At 42.5% G+C, this 24,472-nt stretch overlaps 2 protein-coding genes across 4 annotated transcripts in view; both read left to right on the top strand.

The window, feature by feature from the left end:
• Nucleotides 1–676: 676 nt before the first annotated feature.
• On the top strand, nucleotides 677–3,311 carry LOC124214674 (uncharacterized). The gene is made up of 3 exons (XM_046617211.2): nucleotides 677–1,072; nucleotides 1,797–1,956; nucleotides 2,054–3,311. Exons 1-3 carry the CDS (start codon nucleotides 901–903, stop codon nucleotides 2,439–2,441), a joined length of 720 nt encoding a protein of 239 aa, XP_046473167.1. The 5' UTR covers nucleotides 677–900; the 3' UTR covers nucleotides 2,442–3,311.
• A 2,714-nt stretch (nucleotides 3,312–6,025) lies between these two features.
• The window catches only part of LOC124214505 (calmodulin), a 79,844-nt gene continuing 61,397 nt past the window's right edge, over nucleotides 6,026–24,472 (top strand). Inside the window, exons 1-2 of one of the 3 annotated variants that reach the window (XM_046616823.2) lie at nucleotides 13,619–13,725; nucleotides 14,821–15,230. In XM_046616823.2, the coding sequence (XP_046472779.1) occupies nucleotides 15,228–15,230 (3 nt within the window). In that variant the 5' untranslated portion in view covers nucleotides 13,619–13,725; nucleotides 14,821–15,227. Of the gene's footprint in view, nucleotides 6,434–13,618; nucleotides 13,726–14,801; nucleotides 15,231–24,472 lie in introns of those variants that run through there. The other 2 variants (XM_046616825.2, XM_046616824.2) reach the window with 2 other exon arrangements.

Below are 24,472 nucleotides of genomic sequence, written 5' to 3'. Positions count from 1 at the left end.
TCCGTCAAACCGGGCGAGTGTCGCGTTCGCGGAAGCGATTCAGAGTGGATTTGACCCTCGTCTCAGTTTTGTTCGATTCCGCGCCATCAGGGATCCGCGATCATTTTCTCTATCCTCCGCAGGGCTGCCGCGCGACCTCCACGTGCAGCGGAACACATGCTTACACGGTATTATTATCAAGGACGTAACGACTCGAGGTGATTTCCGGAAACGAGTAGATACATCCGCTCTCGATCGATACGTTGTATCAATATTAACGAAAATTGTCCAAACTAGCCGTGGTTAAACGTAGTGAACAAAGGTGAAAGGGGGCGAGATTTCGATAGAATACGTAACAACTTGTACGCGTGCGAGTAATCTACGAAGCAATGCGTAGAAGGAAATCCGCCAGGCACTGCAGCTCCGACGTGGCCGACGGACGCGAGGCGCACGATTCTTTCCCTTTTTCTCCTCACGCAGCCGGGCGAATAGCGCAGGTGAAAAGGCGAGTCAGCCGACATAATCGGCGCGAGGACGGCGCGCGTCTTCCGCGGAATGAAGGCGTCGGGGCGGAAGCGGCCGGGCGGCGGGGCTGACGGGTTGTAGATGTGGCAACGCCGCTGCGTAGGTTCCGCCGCGTCACGACTCGCAACGCTGAACACGCGCCGCGGGCGGCCGAGTCAAGGCGAGGCGGTTTGTCCGCCGTCCGCAGTCCGCATCGGTGCGCGGAGAGCCGCAGACCCCGTTCAAGCTGCCGATCAGGGGACGAATGCCGGTGCAGGTGCAGTCGTCTCGGGTGTTTTTCTCGCCGCGTGAATCCCGCCAGCCGCGAGCGTAATTGCAGAGAGAGGGAGAGAGCGAGAGAGAGAGGGGAAGGGTGCAAGGCGTAAACAAAATACAGACGAGAGGGACGGAGAGACAATGTTCGACACTGAAAAGTTTATCATTGAGATACAGAAGCGGCCGGCTATTTACGACGTCAACTGCGACGAGTATAACGACAGGAATGCTAAGATGGACGCTTGGGACGAAATGTGCCAGGTGATGGTGCCCAATTGGGACGGCTTGACGAACGAGGAGAGAAACACTGAAGGTAGGGTATAAGTATGCAGTATATCCTCCTCGCACCGCACCGTTCGTTCCTTCATCGATCACGCTGCCCGGCCGGCCACTCTGATTATCGTCGTACGGATAATACCGTCTCGAATCAACCACGTGCGTTTCCGGCATAGCTGGTCGTTACGAGCGGAGGAATATTCCGAGATTCCCTCCGATATGTACCCCTTGTTCCGAAAACGACTTATCTATAGAGATGTCACGAGTATAATGCGGACGAAGAATCGAAATTTAACAATCACGCGATCGTTTTATCAAGCCTGTAAAACCCCGCGACCGCAGCCTGCGTCCGGAGAAAGACGCAGCCTGCCTTCGCCGTGGCCGAATGGCCGTGAATCGATAGAAATCGAGGCGCTTTGCTCCACGCCCTCCCCGTTTACCAATCCTCCATTCGCGCCTCGCCATCGACGCTTATAAGACGGACTCCGTGCCCGCTTTGCGGGTAAAATCACCCACCGACCACCGACGGCTTACCGTTGAAAATTGTTCTCGTTCTTGTGTACGCATCCTCGCAGATGGGCACGGCTGCGGTCTGCGCATGCGCAGCGAACCCCTCGAGCCGATAATTAAGCCGTTTGGCCGAGAAAGACTGCGAGCTTCGAAGCTGCGACTTTAATTTATACCAATATTTCAATAATTTTCTTGCTACTGGTCTTTACGATGCGGTGGCTGATGAAACAGGGGCTGTATTTGTGTTTCAGAGAAGAATTTACGCGGGAAATGGAGGAACATCAGGGATTACTTCATGAAGGAGCTGAAGATGCAACGCTCGCAAAAAGCTGGTCCGGCCGCACGAAAAAGAAAGAAATATATTTACTTCGACCAGTTGTACTTTCTTCTGCCGACCGTCGAGAACAAAAGGTATTTTAATTCCGTGCCGACTTGGCGGTTCTCGTCGTTGAGAGGAATTAGGAGTTGCGATTTTTTTACAAAATGGTTGACTAGTTCGAATTTTCAGAAATCTGGTCAAAAAGGCTTCGCCCCATCACCCGGACAGCGATAGCGAAATGGACAACCCCGTGATCGAGGAATATGATTTTCCGGCCGTGCAACCGAGCACCTCGAGGGAATACAACAACGTGTCGATGAGCATGGGCCAGCCGAAAATGCGGGGTCGATACTCGACGCAGATTTGCGAAACGTCGTTGAACTCGTTCGACAACGATATCCACGACATTTTGTCTTCCCACAGTCAGCCGATGATCCAGGACGAGGATTACGACCGGATGTTTCTCCTCTCGCTTTTGCCGATGATGAAACAAGTCCCCGACGTCAAGAAGCTCGACGTCAGAATACAAATGCAACAAATATTGGCCGCTGCGCTGTACGCGTCTGAGTCAAAATGATACAAGCATTAGGTACCTCTGTGTACGCGCATCGCGGTGGTCGACGAATTGCTTGAATATTTTCATAAGCTGCAGTTTCTGCACCTGAGCAAAGAAATAACTGTTTACGTTCTTAATACGAACGATGTTAGATTACGATCCGTGTTGAGGCGATGTCGTGCTCGGCGACGAAGTCGATTTCAAATTGAAAACAGAGATACCCCGAATTTATTTTTGTTCTCTCATTTGTTGTATGTACAAAGAAATACGAAGCGGGAATGAAAACTAATTTATAACTTTTTTTTAAGACTGATTTCAAGTCAGTTACAAAGTATGCACCGTTGCATTACAATTCCGCGATAATTCGCATTGAGATTAATGACGTCAGTTGTATGACGTCAAACGGTTGTTCAAATTCGACTCTTGTAAATAAAGTTCTTTCTAATTTTATTTCTAACACCCATGATGATATTTACTTACGTCTCGCTGTGTCATTTGTACGTCTTTATCTTTTTCTGACATATTGTGTTCGCTTTATTGTAATATGAATCAAGCGGATTTGCCACCATGTGATTAATCATCGTCAAGAAACAGCTGTTTATACCGATCGCGTAGGATTCCCAAGTATCTGCTCTTTTAACGAGACATTCGATGGAGCTTGAGGTATCCATAGAATAATACGCCCGTAAGAAGTCCTCCGAAACTCTTATGAGAATTCTACACCCGATTAGTATAAGATATAAATCCCAAGTTGACATTGATGATATCGTCAATCGTTGAATATATGTATAATGTTAGGTCTACCAATACTGCATGTTACCTGTATATCAGAACGAAGACAATTTGTTAGACACAATTCCGACGAGAAGAGACAATTCCTATCTCAAATATATATTTTTTGATTACTAAACATCAATTTTTAATTCATTTTCCTACCCGGAATTGATATTATCGTATGATCTTCATCCCCGACAAAGATTTTAATAACAGAAGTATTTTAACTGTTAACACTTTCACAGTCATTACAAATTTCGACAGATGAAGCACATTTTGAATTGCCTTTACACAATTAATTCAATCTTGTCGTCGGTATCACAGGTTTACTTTAGTACACTTACGGTAGATACCTTTTTTATCATGGCAAGGTAATATAGAAATTGTGGTTGTCAATTGAGGTCGAAAATTCTCTTACCATTTGTGGGCGTTTCCCGTCACCGCAAAAATGAAGCTATCTATCTAGTAACTGCGGTAGGCAGATCTGTCGATAAAACAGGAAAAAAATTTTAACATATTTACGGCCTGTTTGAAATTTGACCACAGATTATCGAGATCTGACAGTAAGGATCTGACGAAACTAACTATAAATTGTCAAATTTCGTAGGCATAAATTAATTTTTTCATTTTATGCGAGAAAAGTTTGGATAAACATATCTCGAAGGAGGTTTCGACACGTTTTCGAAAGAGCATTAATTGTTTTTCATACGTCATGACATTTGAATTTTAATCTTTGGATAAATCTATCCTTGCTTGTAAAATAAACCAGAAACAGAAAACGGAAATAGCGATATGACTCTGGGTTTTTATTGTACGACTAGCAGGCAATTTTAATAAAATCCCACTCTGAAATTGACTCTACACCTGGACGAAGTCTCTCGTAAGACTTGGCCGACTTTTAGATCCAAACCGATATTTCACGATCTACGATTGCCAGGTAAGTAGGTATCACATCAGTTATTAGTTTGAATCGTGCATTATTTACAAATCGAATAGAATATGTAATATTTTGTAAATCTATTTTCAAAACTTCGTGCATGAGCGTTATTTATTGTGGAAAATCGTAGAAATTGAAATAATCATCATCCTCTGCAATTGCTATAGTTGATATTCAATGCTTCTACCGACGCTACAAAAATTTGCACAAAGAAAGAACGATGAATCTTAAAATATGAAAATCGAGAAAGCCGTCCCGTTTAATTCGGCGCAACTTATGCGATTCATCTTCTACACCAATCGTTGGACGCAATTTCACCGGGAGAAATGAATGCCCATCGATCAGTCGACTCACTCGTTCGTTAACAAGCTTTTGGGAATCAGATGATACACCGAGATAGGCACTGCTGCAGACTGCCGACGTATTACTGCCGCGAGTCGAGTCGCTTGATTGGAATTGAACACAGCCTGTCGGTTATCACAGGTTGTGTAATATGTGTACAGGGGAAGGACGTGCACCGCGTATTACGTGGAGTATAGGCCGAGGCATAAGCGTCGTTGGGTAAAGTCGTCGCTGTTCGTTCGGAAACTGTAATTACGTTTTTACGGAAATCGTTTCTAGGCTCCGCGAACCAATTTCCAACCGAGCTTGCAAGGGAGCAGTGACGCGTGCAGACGAAAAGGCGAGGCAAAGCGACGGGGATGAAGGGAGGAAAAGAGAGGGAGAAAACGATCAAAAATAGAAATCCAAAAAGAAAGCCAAATAAAAACCTGGCACGAGTCATAAGACCCGGCGAGTCTCGACTCGGGACGGATTTGAAAGGTACATTAACATCAAAAGAGAATATTTGAAAACTTAATTTCTCCGTCCACGACGTAATCTCTGTTTGTGTTTTTCAATTATATACATGTATACTTTGTATACTGCGTCGAAACACGGGCACTTGGCAAATCCTTTGGGTTGCACGAATCCACGTATTATATACGAGAAGTTGCCGACCTCCTTTCGGGAAAATTTTCTCTTTACTCGGAGTAAAGAAAAACTTACGTAGAATACTGTACGCGATTTGTTGCAGACCTTGGGATATTAGTTTCTGAAAGAAAACTGCTCATTGGATTTCGTGACACTTTCCAGAAAGCAACGATTGCGGTTATATACGTGATATTTTCTGAAATCGCCGTACAGCAAACAAAATGCCCAATTCCATCAGTGTTTAAATTTCCTCATCCTGTATATACTGCAGTTGGGTCGCAACTCTGGCGTATGGAATTGACCATTCGGATAACGATTCGTCCCCAAGAGATACGCGAGAAAAAACAGAAAAGAAAAATAGGCTGTTCGTCAACCCTCCTCACTTCATCTGATATCCGCGGAGACAGACGTCGAGTTCGGTTACCAGACAAATTGCACTTCCCCCATAGAATTCTGTGTAACCGTACAACTTTGGATGTAATACATACCGTAGCTGGATATGTATCTACACTGATCTACAAACCGGAGTTCTAAATGCTGCGAGGTGTTTCAATCGGTCTTTACGAGCATCTAGAAATGCCACGATTGTCAATTGGCACGAATTAGCTAACAGCATATTTGCGACAGCAGCTGGTTGTTGCGGACATCGTTTGCGGAATTCGGTGCCAAATGTTCCTGAGAATTCCACACCAACTGGAACGCATTTGCCTACAATTGACTAATAATTGTCAGGTGCAACGGTACCCGCGGTAATGAGCAATTAAAAAACTGTTGTGCCCGTCACGTAACGCCTGATAATACTAAAAAAGTTTCCTTTGTCTCCGTTGAAAAATGCCAGTATAATATATCCTTTAACAAATGGGTTATAACGGTACGAGACTCCGAGTTACCTCTTGTCATTAACATTTTATCTCATTTTACATAAGTCGCGAAGAATGAAATTACCTTTTCACATTCAGGCGCAAGAGTCTGCAAGTTTCTTGTTATATTATACGTGTGGTTACATTACACTTTGCAAGATGGTAAAAAAGCTGGCAAAACACCTCGAGTAATGTGTTTCACGCTTGTGTTATTCGGGTACAGTTTCCGTGCGGTGCAGTTTGGTTTTCTGAAAATCATACCTGGCTTAATTCTGCCTTGTGTCTTGCTGTCGTCTAAGTTCAAAAATCCTAAACTTCCACGGTACAATATTAGAACGTTTAATGGAAAGCAGCCCAGTTTGGCTGGATCACCGTACTTGAAACGAAACATAATTTACGCGATAATTTATTCTCGAAACGTACTTCGGGATTATGACAGCCTACTTGGAGTTAGGTTGACACGCTGAAAGGTAAGGCTTGTCACCTCAGCTTGAGCACGATTCCATGCTTGCACCTCGAAAACAAATAAACCTTCTTCATTACACCTAGGCAGCACCTATAAGACATGCGTTACACCTTCACCTGCCGGTTTGATCATCGCACCCTGAAAAAAATTACACTGTGCAAAAAAAGGAACGCACAAAGTCCGTTCCATTACTGCCGATAGAATTCATCGACGAGAATCTTGACCGAGAAACAGGTTAAGGGTTTTATGCGGAAGGTATGACATGATCAGGGTTATCCGTCTGTGAATCTATGGCGCTCTGCGTCAATATAGGTTACTAATAACCGCGTGTCACTGTGGCAATAAAAATGCTTTCCAATTTATTTGCAAAGCTGTGAACGACAGCTGGGTGAAAATTAACAGACGTGGAATTGGGCCGTTCGTTAGTGTCGGAGACGATAAAAGAAATTCATTGATTTTCATTTCCCTGCGTCTACACCGACGCTTCAGATCGATTCACAACTGAAGTATTTATCCGGAAATTGATATTCATTGATATATGTGTATTTCCAGCTCATCAAGGGGCAAAAAAAATTTTGATGCATGAAAGATTGAATGTTCTCTCCGGAATAAAGGGAACCGTTTAATTGTAGCAATCCATTTTCACTGTGAAAAATCCTCTTAATCAAAGTTAGCGTCCAGGTGTATTGATTACATTTTATACCCTTCTCACGGACTCTACTTTTCTTCCTCTGGTTTTCAAACAGACGCAACGGTTCCTTATGAACTCCATCTCCAAATTCATTTTCAAGAAAAGTTCAAGCAAATACAAGATGTTTTAAAGATTTACTGTATGAGGGGGGCGGGGGGACAGCTTGGACCGTCTAAAATCATATAACCACTTAGCGATTTCAGTGTCAGGGCTTTATGATTTATAGTTTCAAGGACATTTTAGAATTTTTCATTGAACTTAATAGCAAAATCGCGGCATGGCGCATATGAGTAGCTAACGACCACGTTTTCAAAATTTTGACACAATCTATAAGACTTGCTTATCGATTCGAACTCGTGGCTAGATTTTTGAATTTCAATCCTAAAATTTTTTTGTACAAATTTTTCTATCTGTTACAAGCTGAACAGTGACGTCAGGAGATACGCCACCGCAAAGAGCCTCGAGTTCGAAGTTGTTCGCTACTTATATGCGCCATGGCGCCGTTTTGTAATTAATTTAACCCGAAAAAATTAGAAAATGTTTTTGAAACTATAAATAATAAAGTCCTCAAACTCAAACTGCTTTAAGTATTTTCATTTTCTTTGAAAAAAAAATCCTAAGATAATAGACATTATTTTAGACGGTTCAAACTATCCCTCTCATCTTAACGGGACGTAAGCTTACATACTAAAATATGTCTGTAAGAATAATGATAATAATAAGAATAACAATATATGAAAAACAGTTTAATTCAACTGCGACATTTTCTTCCGACAAAACTTCTCCACTGTGATTGTTACTTTGGCCCGATTTCTTCTGGGGTTCTTTCGCCAGCAATTTTCAGCACGCAACGTAAGTCTGTCCGTTTGAAATATAGCTGGAAACATTGGGACTCGCCGAATGCCACGGTTACGACTAAAGATAAGAATAAACAGAGAGAGGGAGAGCTAAGAGGAGAGAAAGAGAGATGCCGTCGAAGCATTGTTCTGGTCAAAAACCTCCGACAAGACCGCGTCACCAAAGTGGCAATCAACTCGAGCGGAAGCTTTTCCTTCGTCCTTTGTTGGGCCGAACTGCAGGATTCGTCATTTGTGTATTTAAGTTTATATTCGAGTTCCCGCTGAGGTTTACGACGGAGGGCAAATTAAATTCGAGAAATGATAAGAACGTTCGTTTGTTCGCATTGCGTATCTCGGAATGCCGAACGCCCGTTGCGATTTTTTGAAAATAAGAATTCGTCGCATAAATCCACGATATCAATTAAGATTCCAGGTATATAACAGCGCAGATTATGCCGGCAGACCAGCTGTGCGTAGCTCAGTTATAATCCTGGATTTGTTGAGCCTGAAACACGGCTTATCAAAGTCCGAATCGCCGTCGGTGATGTGACCTGGTTCGACAAATAGCATTCCCCAAAACTTTTCCAACCGCTCGCCTTGTTTCTAGACGAATTTTCATAGATGAAAATATTACGGAGCTTTTTATATTATACTATACAGCTTTTTATTCTCCAATTTTATCATCGTAGTAATCTGCGGAAAATCGGGTTCCGTTTCCGTAATGAAATTCTAACTTCTCGCCTTAAAGCTACGGAACTGAGAAGTACCTACAAATTAAAAAGAATTCTTGGCAGCGAAACAAACCGCACTGTAAATGGTATGACAATTACCTCAGATTGTATCGAAATTTGTTACAGTTATACAATTCAGTCTAACTCGTTACAAGCCAAGTTAAGAATTTTTACTTTTCTGCATCTGTAACATTCACTCTTGTACTCGTGTACCAGATTAGTACTCCTGCACTAAAATCTTAACGCCTGTCAAATTTTTGTAATATCAGAGTCTAAGTTTAAAAAAAATTCAATTTTTTCATCGAATTTGAGTTGTTTTCTTCGATACAATAGTCACACTATATATTCAACCTGTTTTCCATTGAAAGACTAAAATTCACTTACAAGTTTATTGACTTTCACTAAGGTCTTCGTAACGAATTTCTGATCTCTCATTATCAGATAAAAACGTCGAAACGATATCAAAACTTGCTGATAAAACTGCAGAGAAGAGAAGAAATTGTTTTCAAAGACGATGTTCCAGCACTATACCGCACGACGAATAATTGATTTCGAAACGTGGAAATTTTTTTTCCCACAAGAAGAGAACGCGATGATTAAACCACGAATTCAAAGCTCACTCTGCAAAATCGGTCGAAATTCATTACATCGCTCTTTTCAACTACGCGCGAAAAAAGAAAACAAAAATCCTTAAGATCTGAAAAACTCGGCAGACCGTTAGATCTCGATAAAAGTCTGTAGCCAGCAAACGATAATCCCACGGTGCGGGATATTTTTGCAAGAGAATAAACGGAGATTCCCGTGGATAGACAAAGAGCGAGGTGGCGGGTAAGTTTCCGATCGAAAATATGCACTCGACGTAATCTCAGTGTAACTCAACGAGGAAGGGTAGATACGGCGTATGAAAGGGTGGTTTAACCTCGATTACCCGGCGACGCTCCCAGCGTTACATGTAACACCTGGTCACGCGTACCGCAGAGTCCCAGTGATTCATGGTAGGTACGCTCGCTTTCCTATTTTCTGGGTGATAAACTCCGAGGCCATAATCGAAAGCACGGAAGCTCGAAAGAGTAACAGGACTAACATGGCGTGGCGGATGTGTAACCAGGACAATAACATGTACGTAGCGCCTCACCGTTTTCCCGGCAAACTGTACCCTGCCAGGTTTGAGTTACCCGAGCCAAGTTTCCCGGCTGCAAGTTTGCGCGTCGTACGCGTTGATATTGCAGCCGTAAGAGTACTTTGAAATCTCGGTTGGTGCAGAGTCTAGCCAGGCAGCGTATCAATGCGGATAGAACGGACGTACGAACGAGTATCTCCGTATCCAATCAACCGCCACGCCAGCACCACTTCGCCCTGAGTTACCAAAGATATAGAGTTCCGGAAATAAAAGCTCTTTCACGGGGGCGGCGAACGTGCGCTTTTTTATGGTCCGACGGTGGAGAAAGAGCCGGGGGACGGGGAGGGGGGCATTCGAGCTTTCAAGTGTACCCGATGTGGAAGTAGGTATCGCTTGTTTTAACATTTCTTTTTATTTTCTTTTCTTGTCGGTGGTCAGTTTCATCCCAGTTACCTCGTTTGTTTTTCTTTTTCTTCTCTTCCTCACTCGTTATGGTTTTTACGATTCGGAATTTTCACCCGCATTGCACGGCGAAACAACTCAAACGTCTTGCTGTGTAACTCGTGATGATCGACTCGAGTAGAACTACCGAGTTGTTCCGCTCTTCTCTCGGACGTTTTCTTGTCAAGATACATCATCCTGGTCCGCAATTGCAGAACCACCGCGTCTCCTTCGATTCGAACAAACTTACCTCGAAACTGGTTCATCGGATAACGCAAATTTGCATTTCAAGGATTTCGCAGTCTTCCCCACGCTCATGCTCTACACGTTCTTCCCCTGCGATCTTCACACAAGAAATTGAGAAAATTAGGTCAAAGGAAATCCCGCAGGGAGTTGACTAAAAATGCAGTTTCAATCCAATCACTAAAAACTCTTCGCGTAAAATCTGGCAGGTACATCGGTTTCTAGGGAATAGTTATACGGTAAAATAGTTATCTGACAGGATTAATTTTCGCAAAACTAACTTCCACATTTCCCGCCCTCTACCACGGCTCAAGTTCTTGAAAAACGATTACGCGTATCTAGTCCACAGCGAAAAGTTTACACTGCAAGTCACATCTTTGCACGACTACTGACTATTGACTATTTCGTAATGACAAGCTTTAACTTTTTTCTTTCATTAACCGAACACACGTTCTATTTTCGTATTTAAACGCGCGTAAACGCTGTTACGCGACTGCCATACATCTCTTTCCATTTTGAGTCGTCGGTCGGTGAGACGAGATAAGACATTTTTGGTTTGGAGCTCTGATCCTGATTCGTTTCGGAAAGCGAAAAGCTTCCGCGCCATCGTGTCCGTACACCATACCCGTAATAATCAGACTGCCATGAAAGTCATACGTTTCGTGACAAGGCTATATTGAAAGCGTATACATACATAGCTCCTATACTTTGGCTAAAAATCTGAACCCGAGGAATGTATCGAATAAAAAAGCAACGTATACATGCGAGTATTCCTCATTGAATATAAAATTTATTATAGACTCCGGCAAATCGGGCTCGGAATCATAAAAGTATTGGAATTTTTACGTGCATACCTTGGCCAGGTGAATGCGTCATTAGTCCAGGGCAGTAAAAGAAAAAGATATGAAAAAAAAAAAATTAAACGAAACGAAACAAATTCGGTCGACGAGAAAATAGAAAAATAAATAACTCGGTCACCGTACCGTAGTTTAGCTGCTATCAGTCCATACAGGAGTTACCTGTACACAGAATTCTGCACTAGCTGTACCGATTTTGACCGATTGAATGAGTCGTGTTTCTCAAATTAGTCACTGAATGGGCGTAATTGCATCGAGTCTACTATATAGGTGCAGCAATAATGTCACGGGAGCGGCTTCAGCTTCGTCGATGCAACAAAGACCGAATTATTGCCACGCGCGAAACTGATACTCGGCTTTTCCGTAATAGATCCGTAGACTAATTAAGTGTACCGGGAATCGGGGAAACGGAAGAGACCGAAAGTAAAAAAAGTGCCGAGAAACGCGCGTCAGCCACTTTTCATTCTCGGTGAGTTATTTTGGTCTTGTAAACGACAGAAAAAAATAAATAAATAATAAAATCACAAAAATATGCTGGGATGCGAGATTACCGTTCGTCAAGGGTAATAAATCACTTTGCCAAATTGGACGCTGCATCTCGACATTGAGTCGTCATCATTGCAGTGACAATCGAGTCAACATCGTTCGTCATTCTGCTGTATGTAGTTTGAAAGGCCGAATGTGGATGTTAGCGAGGTAAAATAGGGAAAAAAATTTCAGGATGTGAAAACGAGAAACAGAAGCAAGGTTCGCCTGTAGTTGAGGAATTTTATAAACACTCCGCTTCGCTTTGCAATATTATTGCGACGAATTTCTACTTTATCTAAATTTTATTTCTGATCACTCGAGTGTCCTACATACGTGTATATAGTTTCCGACGTGTAACGAGTTTCACCGACCTTACATCCCTGCAGGTACAGGTTTACTTTCCATCACGTATTATATTATACCAGTGGCGTATTTTTCCAGAAAATATTAAAGATATTGCAACGGCATCAGGATATGAGATCACCGATGTGATATCCGGGGTCCTGCACAAGACTTATTCGGAAGCTGCTCGCAAAACAGAAAATTGAACCCACGTTCCGTTGCGTTTGTTGTGCAACATTAATTGAAAGCTTGATTCACGCTTCTCTGAGGTAGTTTAACTTTCATGTTGCGTCATTATTAACAATCATGCTATCAAAGTTTCATCGGATGCATCAAAGGAAAGTTATTCTTGTAATCAGTCATCGACGTTTCAGAGCATACATTTTGTCTAATGCATGGTTAATTTCTCGGCTCTCGAAACTTTGAGGCTACTTATTTGCGGTTTCGATTGTAAAATTTTGAGCTCTTCGAAATTTGAACATCGCAGAACTGGGTCGAGTCTGGTTGGTATTATAAAACGCAGACAGATAAGAAAATTGTAAAGTTTGTTTCCATGCAGCTTGACAAAAACAATAGTTTCCGAGTTCGAAATAATAACGAAGAAAAAGTCTACTGTACAAGAAGTATGGGAAAAAAAACTGCATCACTGACGCGAGATTCAAAGAGTTTAAAACTAAAAGTGCCAAATAATAATGAAAATAAGGTATGCAATCGTCTTTCACTGAAAGATGAAAAGGATACTGATTGTGAGACTGCAACGGGGTGGAGTCAAAGTTCTGAAAGTACCTAATTCTGAATTATTTGATGGCGAAACTTGAAGAAATGAAACCAAACTCTGGAAAGTAAAGTTTCGGACAGGGAAAGAAAAAACAAAGAAAGATCAAAGTGGTGAAGTTTCAGCAAGCCAGAAATTCACAGAACTAAAAATCTTCGATCATTCGGAATTTCGATGTTTCAGATAATTAAACCTTCTCATTTTCGCATTTTCGGAACTTAGACTTGTGTTACGCCCTTTCGGCATTTTATCCTTTCGGAACTTTGAGCATCGATTTTCGGACCATTCAAAACATCAATGCTTAACGTAAAATATTGGTTTCTTTACTTGAGGAATTTGACGCATTCGGAGCCATTCAAATTCGGAATGCAGCGATTCGAGGCAGAGGAGCCAGAGTCCTGCAGCACCAAGGGCTGCAGTCGGGTAGTTTTTATACAAGCCATAAAGATGCGAATGAGAAGTAAAGAGAGGCGACGAGACCTCGACTACACCACGGCAGAGGCTCAACTAGTGGCGGCTGGCCGGCGCAAAAGCAGAGCAAACCCCGTGCGTCGCGACGCCGCAGCGTCTGGTGAACTCGGACTGGTTTCGGGATGACTGTGGAGCCGCGACTCGCAGCATCCAGTCGCCTCTAAGACCGCGACGTCGCGTTACTCTGGAGCCAGGATCCTGACGCGGTGCGCCCGTAGCTCCAAGAAACTCGTTGGAAGACCCACCGAATTCTTAATTGTACAGTGACACGATTTACAGATTGGCAAAAAAGTATTTTCGCTCGTCTCACGATCAGCCTAGATCCCGTTCTGTTTTGATAGACCATTCATTTTACCAGATATTTGGTATAAGATCGATGAATTTTCACCCTTTCTCCTCTTTATCGATCACCGAGAAAAAATCGACGGAATTTTCATTTCCCCAAGTGGCGGGGTGACGTCAGTTCAGAGAGAACGAAACCCTAAAGCAGCTTGTATCATTGGCCGATCGTAATTTCAAATTGCTAACCAGCTCTCAAAAATCTTTGATAACCAAGTAAGGGCTCGATTTTTTATTTAGAAGCGGCGTGATTTTATGACTTGGTGTATCATGCTCGCTAACTCCTATCAATCATTGATGAATTTACAAAGAGGGGGCTGAGAGTGTTTCAAACTTGGAAGTAAAAGGCTGAAAGTAGACGTTGAACCGCACGTTCGTGGCTCGGGTGAGATAAAGTACTACACGTAGCTACTTGAAACTAAAGTTACTCTTGCCATGAATTTTCCATCACGTGTTAAGCTCACTTTTCAATCTCGACTCTCGGTGAACTCGGAACTGTTTATTAAATTAGCAAACCCTGGGTTAATAATTAGGGCATCGTATCGCCCGGAAAAGCGAACCATGTAACAGAGCAAATCTGTCAATCAAGATGCGGCGGTAATTATTTCTGGGCCTACGCAAGCTCTCGGCTGAGTTCTATAAGTTGTTTCGAACAAAAACCGGTACGCGACAAATTACGGTACGCGGCATTCGCCTGCCCGAGCTTAAAGTTTTTATCCAATTTAACAATTTAGAACAAAACGGTCGGCACCTCGGGACGCCGCAGACCCTGCTCCTAAAACTAAAGGTAATCAACGCGATTTGCAGACTTTGCCGAATTTTCGAACGATTTTACTCGGGCCAACTGCTCGTGTTTCTCTCCTTGTTGACCGGTCACCTTGCCACGATGTAAAAACTGTTCTCAGATACGCGAATACTTGAATTTGATGACGAACGATCGTCGTTTCAAATCCATAGGTACAAAAACTGAGCCCCTCGTTTGTTATTCTGCACGAAAAATTCAACCCTTTTCAGAGTAAACTCAAGACTCGATCGAAGAATTTGTCCCAGGAACTACGCCGCTAGTAATATTCAGTTGCAACTGTACTTGAAAAGTTTCGGTATAAGCTTTGTTCGACAAGAGAAAAAAAATACGAACTCGCACTCTGCGGTGGGAAATATCGCTCCAAATAATCGAGGTTTCAAAAGTATATTTGAAAAAACGCGCGGATCCGATGACCGCGTAGCGTCTCGTTCTGTTCACGGATCTGAGCGGTAAACAACAAGTGAAATAGAACTTCCGGGCCGAAGGCGCGGCAAGAATCGGGGACAGAGTTGAAACCGGATGCGAACCACACGCCGACACATTGGAAGGGAAAATATTGACAGCTGTCAACAAATTTTTCACGACATCCCCTTTGGTTAACAAAGTCAAACTTCTGATGGTGAGTGCAAAAAGGACAATTCATTTATCTCTGTGTCTTTGGTGTTTTACTCGAATTCAGATCAACGCTACATTTTCCGCGTGAAATTATATGCGTTTTTTCGTAAAACAAACGGCACTCTGAGAGTGTCTGCGCATATTTTTTCACTCGTTCTCGTGTCGATTGAATAACGAAATTTTATCCTGACCGTGGGGCTCGTTCATTCAGGGGTGGCTAAATTGAAGTGGGTATGCCTTACAATTCGCAAAGAGCTGCGCACGCGAAACTGTCTGCTCGAATTTGTCAACTGTTGAACACGGTTTGTTTCTCATTAAGAATAATTTCCCTACGAGTTGGAAAAAATGACTTGGCTGTAAAACATTCTTCCATCTACTTGAATTGGTTGTGAAAAACGCGCGAAAATTTCTGACAATTACGGGAGGAATGATGATAACATTCGTGTAACAGTTTATAACTTTTATTACGCTTCTCTTTGCGAGCAGGAAGTGAACCCATAATTTATCTTGGCCGTAACTTGACAGTGTGACAAATAGTTATTACGTGCGGATACAAAGGCTTGTTAATTCTCAATCTGCAGTTTATTGATCATCGCGACCTGATGCGATCGTCTAACAGCCTAACAGCAATATGAGCAAATCACAAAGTTTCAGCGAAATGCTTTCGGTTGTCAGTCTCTCCGAAAACTGTAATAATTCGAGTCCGACTAACTTGTCAATTTCGAACTTCGCGACAGTAAAGTCATTTCTACTCGGCTGTCACGAATTCCCGACGATCAATGACTGAGAATGAGTTTCAGGAAACTTGAATATCTGCTAATATCACCGACTGTTTGTTGCACTCTTGAAAAATCCTCTCGAGAAATAAATTCGAGAACGTTGTGTGGAAGTATCATGATAAAAATAGCTTGGTTCACAAGGAATATGAGCTTCTCTGGGCACGTGTAAATTCAATCGAAACAACGGCCGAATGAAGGGACGACGTGACTCGAGCCGATCACTCTCTGTCGTTCATTTCGGAGGCTGAAACTATCGCGATCCGACTCGAGCGCGTAAGGTGGCCATAAAACACAGGAGAACTAAGTACGAGCACCGTTTTGAGTAAATTTGAAGTTCCTAATCTCTCGGAGTGGATACCTGCGGTCTGTAATTGGCTCGCATTTACATTGTAGATGTAAACCTGCAGGCAACGTAGAATCGTAACTCGAACTTAGCCAGCCTACCCTATTCAAATTTCCCATGTTAACAATATTTTAATGGGACCAATTTACATCTCAGTTTTGCGTCTTGGGGATAGTACCCGGTGTGCTTGTTTAATTCCCCGCTTAATTTTCACAGGCTTCGTGTCAAGTAAAGAATTACCTTCCCCCCCTTCCCTCCGCCCTCCCTCTTTTTACTCTCTGATCCTCTTCGTCGACACTATGTATTCTTTATTCATTGTCGTAGCTTTTGATTTAAAATCTCACCGGCTTGACTATCCTCGTTATTATGCTGAAAATTTGAATATTCAGGGCCTTTATTACCTTACGGACAACGCAATTTTCGAAACTCATAAATATGTGTACGTGTTGCGTGCTGATCGAGGTTTCCAGCCTCATCGGCAATTGTTCGTTGTTTCAATTTCACTTGACTTTAGCTTAGCCAGATTCTACGTAATTTTATGATCAGAAAATCTCTCGAACCAGCGACTTTTCGGAAGTTAAGAAAACCGATTCTAACGGTGAAAGAAAAAATGTAGACTTTTATGTATCTATACATGCATAAATCGAGATAAAATGGACATGTATTTTTATTTAGGTACGAAGCTGCGATGCAATTCATTGAAAGCTGATGCAATGTGCACATTTATTTGGCTTAAGGTGGTTCAAAAAGAAGATTGAACACGTATCCCCCCGAAAGTTCTTCACGCCTTCCAAGGCGAGGCGATATTAGACCTACGTCAGTGTCGTTCGCTAAGTGAAAATAGATCGGTTGGGTATTGCAAGGGAGGAGGGAAAAATAAAATTAAAGAAAAAAGCAGCTTGAGGAAAGAACCATAATCCGCCTACCTTCCCGAAGGATTTCGGAGCCTGGAGCGATCCTTTGAGCACGTGTCCGTGGTTATAAAGGATAAATTTCGTAGTTACATTACGTTTGACTAAGACGGAGTAGCCGGCCTTCTTGAATTTTTTTTCTCCTATCTACGACGCGTTTCTCGCCTAAATATTACCGACTCGGAGAAAGCGGTTCCAGCTGGCTATTCCGTTTTGCACACAGCAGCGATTGATACGGGTATGAATTATACGGTCGAAGCGGCGGGAAAATTAAAGCCCTTTTAAAGTGAAGAAGAAGAGGAAGAGCGTTCGGAGAAAGAGAGAAAAGATATGCCAATCCATGATCAGGAACTCCGGCAGCTCCGTGGGGATATTTTTTGTTCATAGACATGCGATTAAAAATTCCTCATACCTTCTGTTTGATCGGCAAAAACTCCGGAACTTGATTGAGGGGTGAGATGACAAATGTTATCGAGAATGCTAAACGACCGTCGATCTTTTTCCATCGCCGCGACGTCGTCATCCACAGGGAAATTGGCGCTGAATCGAGTAGGAGTTTATTATCCACCGGTAATTCTCGTGATTTATTTCATTTGACTGATTCAATTTTGCTTCTTTCTTCATTCGAAAGAAGAGATAAGAGAAGTAGAATTTCATTTTTCGCAAATAGTAGCTGTTGCGATGTCGATAAATCTCGTTCACATTTAAAGGGTGCATAAAAGCTCGGCTAATTTGATAACCTCTCATCTCTCTCGCACGTCCGTAGAGATACATATATACATGTATTATGTACATTATCTCATACATAGATACATGCGGGTGAATATTTACAGCTTTGCGAATATAGGAAGAGATTCGAAGCACAACTCAACTCTCGTTTACACCGCGAAGTAGAATGGAACTGATTGATGGTAGGTGGTCCGGATAACCGACGCAGGCACCCTGAATCAATCAGCCGAATGCAACAAACCGAAGAAGACGTTACGTCTTTCGTTTAGCGAGAGAAATCCCTCGGTCAAATGTTATATCAGCTCGAATCTAGACAAACTCCGCTGCGTGGTCAGCAGGATTATTATATCCGTGAAGGACGCTAGGAAGGAAATGAGGTCGCAAACGTTCGTTCATAACGTTTGTATCGACCCTTTTTCTCTTACTTTTGATCAATCAGTTGCTATGATTTCGAGATGTAATTTCTATCGAAACGCATGGCCGAACATTGCTGAGAGAAAAAATTGTACTCTTAGCCTTTTTAATTCTCCTCTTCAATTGTTATCATAATTAATAAGCGAGTTGTTGTTTCCAAAAATTTTGCAACGTTGTCCGACTCTTGTTGTTTTACATTTTATTAGAGGGACTGTATCCCCCCCGAGAGAGAGAGAGAGAGAGAGAGAGAGAGAGAGAGAATACGGTAAATTAACAAGGGGATGTATTTTCACGAAGAAAATAGCCGTTTCTCCCCATCACATGAAACAAAGATTCTGTTTCTCTTCCGTTCTCTTGGTACGTTTTCCTATTTTTCATTTTCCAAGATGAAATGGAAGAGAAAGGTATTATTAAAAATTCAACCGTATCCATAAATCGTTTGACTTATTCAAGAACGAACGTTATTTTATACGCGCATGTGCATACATACGTATACTATGTACCTGCCACCATGTTTAAAAATAAAACATCCAAGTTGCTTTACGTTATTCTTATATATCACGAAGCGCAAGAAAAAGCAGAGCGGAAACAAAGAAAAGAATCCAACTCTCGAGACGTATCACTTCCGATTCGCCATATATTACATCTCGAGGATGGCATTCAATAATTCAAGTGCAGTTCAAGTTCGGCTCGAAAACTAAGACATTTTCTTCAAAATTTTTACCGAATAAAACTTAACTTTCAACGACCCTATGCCTGAGGTATAATTATATAAACAAATGATTGACCGTTATTTCGTTTCGTTTCAAGTCTCTGTCTGTCAGTCTGGATTCAGAGTTTCACGGATCATTTGCGATTATTGAAAAATGAATTCTCGAAAGTAATGTATTTTAAACCTCCCTTTCGAGGGTTCATATAAAGTTCGTATAATCCCCAGTCACGTGGAACGAAACGGTTTCATCATCTCAGCCAATTCTGCCACCGAGCCGAGAGACTTTTTTGATAAATCTGAAAGCTTGACTCCTTTATGCGACAAACTTGCAATGAATTATTCAGTATTAAAATGTTGTTTCTCGGAAAGAAAAATTAATGAATATTTAAGATTTCAACCCACCAAGCACGAAAAATAAATCTATTTATACATCACGCTCGGAATTGAAGTAAATATTTTATTTTCTTTGCAAAATAAATCAGATTTCATTTACATACCTGCGACTTTTCATTCGTATCACGCGTCGATTATCCAATCCACTAATTGTAATCCACGTGAGATTTGACCAGCGAAAATATATGCTATATATAAAGACATCGGTACCCTCGTACCTAAATTACACGTTCCTCGAACCGGATGGTGAATCCCTCGGGATTCCGAGCACGTCGATGTGCGGCATGGACTGCCGTTGTGCGAACCGCGTGTAACAAAGCTGCTCGTCTTATTTGAGTAATTAATTCCCCCCGAAGATTTGGGGTCGTTTCGCGGTACCCAAGACGTCTTATTAACCTCGAATGACGCGTTATTACAAATCTATTTGCATTCCATTATTCTTTGCTACGTCAACAAGCCGCGACCAGCGTTGCGGTTCCGCCTGCGGTATCTACTGTATCATATCTTTCCCCATCGGCGAATCGTTGACAAGTTAAAGCACATTTGACTCTTATCCAGAAACTACGGAACTCCCGTATGATCAAAAAACATATGTTCCTCAAGTCGAGATCGCGCGGGTATCGAATCGAAAGACGAGGAAGAGCGGCGGCGGAGTTTCTCTTACGTCGGTGAAAAACGATCGAAACCTTTAAAGAGCGAAAACGCTTTGCGGTACTTTACTTGTCCGGCAAAAGTTCGCGTTCGTTCCCATAAAAATCGCCAAGGACATCGTAAAGCCTCGCCGGTATAGCCTTGCAGTTAGCGAGCAGATGGGTATTACATCCGCTATACTGTAACTCTGAGAAATTAGAACTAGTATGAGAACAAGGTGCGCGCAGCCGTCTCGTAAAACGGAAGTTACGCGCGCTCAGCGGGTCCAGAAACCAGAGGTTTTAGGAAAAAATCATTCTCAGGGTAAATAAAATGTAACGAGTCGACAATTGTTTTCAGCCCTCCGTAATTATACAACGTACCAAACAGCTACCCCGTCGCAGTCGGATAAAACCACGCGGAATTGCGAAATTTTCCAACGTTTTTGGAACACCCATTAGGTACGATATTTGCTCGTCGTTGTGTATAATGTAACGAGTTCAATCCCGAGCTTCATCGGAGGTCTGACGTATAATTTTTCCTAAACAGTAAATTGTCAGGAATTTTTAAGCACACAATCGCAGTAACGATATGGCGAAGTGGACTTTCGAAAGCCCGACGTTTGCTCCGAATGCACATCCATCGGTAAATTTCCAAACAACCCGGTTTATTGTCTCCGGCTGTGCGCCAATTATGCCAACGAATCCTGATTGGCCTGGCGATGTACAGTCGCAAATACGCCTGGGTGATATTGAACATGCAGGCAGACACGCTGCGCAGAGCGGGAAAAGTCAAAGCATAGCCTTGCCTGATTACCTCGGCGCCAGAGTGAGACAGGCGATGAATGCACCGAGTCACAATTAGCTGGTTGAAAAATTTGTTGAACATAGATTTTTTATTTTCATCGTCATTGTGCGTCGAGGAGTTTCGCATTGTTTGCCAATATGGCTCCGAGCGTTCGGAACTTTCTTTCTTCGTATTATAATAAGTTACGCGAAAAGAAAACCGAACTTCACGCGACCAGCGCTGGTGGAAAATCCGTGGAAGATAGGCGCGAGCGTTCCTGCGGTGAGCTTTAATTTTTCAACCCTTATCAGCCCCTCGCCAGCGGGCGGGGAGGAAAAAAATTGTCATACGTAACGTTGTTATCTCGGTTTTGCTGCGGCTGCAAGGTAAATTCGATGGGATAAAAAACTGGCGGTCCCGGATTCCCCGACGGGGGTTAAATGAAATCGGGCTGCGTCATCGGCAGATATCCTGACCCGTTCGATGCCGGGCATATTTGTACCGGGAAATTGATATGACCCTGATGTTCGGCTTTGTAATTCTTGGATCCGCGTGCGCAAGAAAGTAAGTCAGTGTGTCAGGCTCGATGCTTCCGATTCAAGCCCGCTTCCCGATACGTCGACAAAGCGCTCGATACGACTCTGCAAGGGTGAAAGGAAGCTTTCCGAGCTTTCACACAAGAGCGCGGCTATCTCGCGAGAATTTCACCTTACGTATTATGTATGTATACGGCCCATAGTCGAGATTACTTTGGACATGGGGGCCGGGTGCTTTGTCGGTTTCTTTTCATTATTTAAACTTGAATTTGGGAAGCTTTACTACCTTGGTTTTCACTGATGCACTTCTATTCGGAAAACGTACAAAGAGCTTTAGTCCCCGATGGAAATTCATTTCAGCTTTAATATTTCACGTACGGATTTTCCGAGATACAGTCGATGTATGTTATATTAGGGGCCGAATTTCAGGGGAAATCCCAAAATGAATTTGCGCAGCTCCGTTCCAGTCTGTTGTTTGTTTATCGAAATGACATCTGTGAATATTTGATTTTGTAACATTGCATCGATATTGATTATGATTAAACAGTTGCAATATTGAATTGACTGATGAAGAAAACGAAATCAGTTTCAGAGAATTTATGGGACAAAATCAAGTCATCTCAGGGTTAAAAGGAATGGATCTAATGGAATTTCAACAGTTTTGAAGGGATTTGAAACAAAACATTGATATCTAAGCTTTTGTTTATAATTCCAGTATTTTTTACTCTTGTAATTTCAAAGAGATCTTCGTAGTTTATGAATGTAGCTTAATAATTCGATGAATACTCAATCTAGGACTATCTGTTAATAAAATCAGTAAAACAATCGATTTTTGGCCAAACAATCTAAAACCCAAGTCTTGTACGTTACAATTTGCAAAGGTTTCTCGAATAAGTTTCAACGAATTCACTCGAGAAATTTTAATGTACTCTTTATGCATATCGGAGAATCGAACTGATCACCATCGCAACAAATACGAGACACGATTCGAGAGACATCAGCTGGGCCGTCTGGACAAAAGATGAATAACTTTTCCAACTTCCCGACAACTTTTCCTCCAATACGAACATTACATCGTACAGATAGCGGTGAATTACAAGAAAAGCCTCGAGAATGGAATTTACAAACATCCGCGGATAATCCTGCAACGAAGAAATAAAAAGAGGAGCCCGCGATTCTTCCGATAAATTTTTATAATCGAAGGGTACGGCATATATGCGGCTACACATGCCTGGGGGTGTATTTTACCATTTAATAACGTATTCATGTTCAACTGCTATTCGACCGAAGCAATGAATAAAATGAACGTAGATTTTATACGCCACGAATGCAGGTACGAAATAGTTCGAAATAATATTTTGCTCATATTATATTTACATACGTATGATAAACCGCCGACGCAGCCTCGAGGGAATTCATTTTCCCACGCGATTCAGCAGAGAAAAAAAGTTCAAAGTAACAGTGCATAGTAAATCCAATCTTGCATTTATTTATACTTCCGACAGCGTTAAAAAGTTCCTTTAGTACAAACCGCGCATAAAAACTGCGATCAGTTCTCAGGAAAAATCTGGTTCTCCTGACAGAGATTTCCTGAAAATTAACAAATACATTTCGTTCCCAAATTGTATCGATGGAAAGCGTGAACATTTCTTCATACATTTTTCCGACGAATTTTTTTTCGCCGACGAGACGCTCTCGTCCAAATCTTCGAAATTCGTGAAAGGCGACTTTCAATTGGATTTACCAGAGCCGTCAACGGGTCAAGATACAGCCGATCCCTGCAGGGTTCGGATTCTACGGGATGAGTGGAATACCGATGTTTTTTTCTCAGCTGCATCCTCCACCTCCAGAACATCGTCGACCAGATCGACGTGCGCACGAATTTACTCGAGCATCTAGACTCTGGAGAATTTCACTGTCACGTCTCACCGTGTAAAAAGGGAATTTTGTCTAAGAGAATGAAACACCAGCAGTTCTTGTAAAATTCACGAGTACACGCTGCGAGAGTAATTCATATGAGGTACAGAACCGCTGCTCCGATTACCTACACTAAACGGCTAGCCGGTATTCCAGAAATTTTCCCCGAGCAAAAGCAGCCCAAAGTCTTTTAAGTTCTTTCGTTACTTTAACCAGCACTCGTTACACGTTGCAAGCTTTATTGAAGTAATAACAAAGAATCCTCGATCCCTGGAGGCTGGAAAACGAGAAAAAAACTGACGGATAAGGTGTGCATACATAGTATTGCGACAAAAGTTATTGATTAACAATGCAATCAATACCGCTCTTGTTACCGTCGTAGTACAGATGAAAGAAAAAAAGAAAAATGAAAAATCTTTAAAAGCTACTGGTATAACAGAATCCTCTCGTTTCCGCTCCTAATTTTCATCCCGTGCAATATCATTAGCCGGCAACCCTTCGAATCGCGAACCCTTTTCAGCTCTCCTGTTCTCCAGGGGACGTGGCAAAACCCTTCGAAGTAAGAACCTCGCGTGAATCGCGTGTCCTTAGAGGATGTGGCTGTGAGGAGACTTCGCCGGATAAGGAGATTACGAACAGACCGATCAGTATTCAGACTGGCGCGTAAACCTACCTGAAACGAGATGAGAGGATCGAGCTAACAGGCCACCGCGGGTCACCAGGTCAACTGATCCAAGGAATTGATCGGTTTACGCTCGCCAACTACGTGAACGCATTTATTAATCCACCTTTCGTCACCACGCGGAGGCCATGAATCGCCGCCAGGCAGGGCTTCGAACGATCCTTCAGGACCCGTTAATTGTAAAACACCCTGCAAGCTCCGTAAGCGTAATAATTTATCCGGGTATTAAACGAAGAAGATTCTCTTGACTTGTAGTAAATGGACCGGTTATTTTGTATCCTGGTGTAGGATGAAATCGTCGGAAGCAATTCACTATCACCTCTTGAATAACTTCGGGTTCATTTTCACGCGAGTGACTGGGCTCCGTTTTCGTTTATGTATAACATTTTCCGACGTCCCGTCGTCCGAGGACCC

This window comes from Neodiprion pinetum, chromosome 3 (assembly GCF_021155775.2).
Source record: "Neodiprion pinetum isolate iyNeoPine1 chromosome 3, iyNeoPine1.2, whole genome shotgun sequence".
NCBI classification, from domain to species: domain Eukaryota; kingdom Metazoa; phylum Arthropoda; class Insecta; order Hymenoptera; family Diprionidae; genus Neodiprion; species Neodiprion pinetum.
This window is presented reverse-complemented; position numbering and strand designations above follow the sequence as displayed.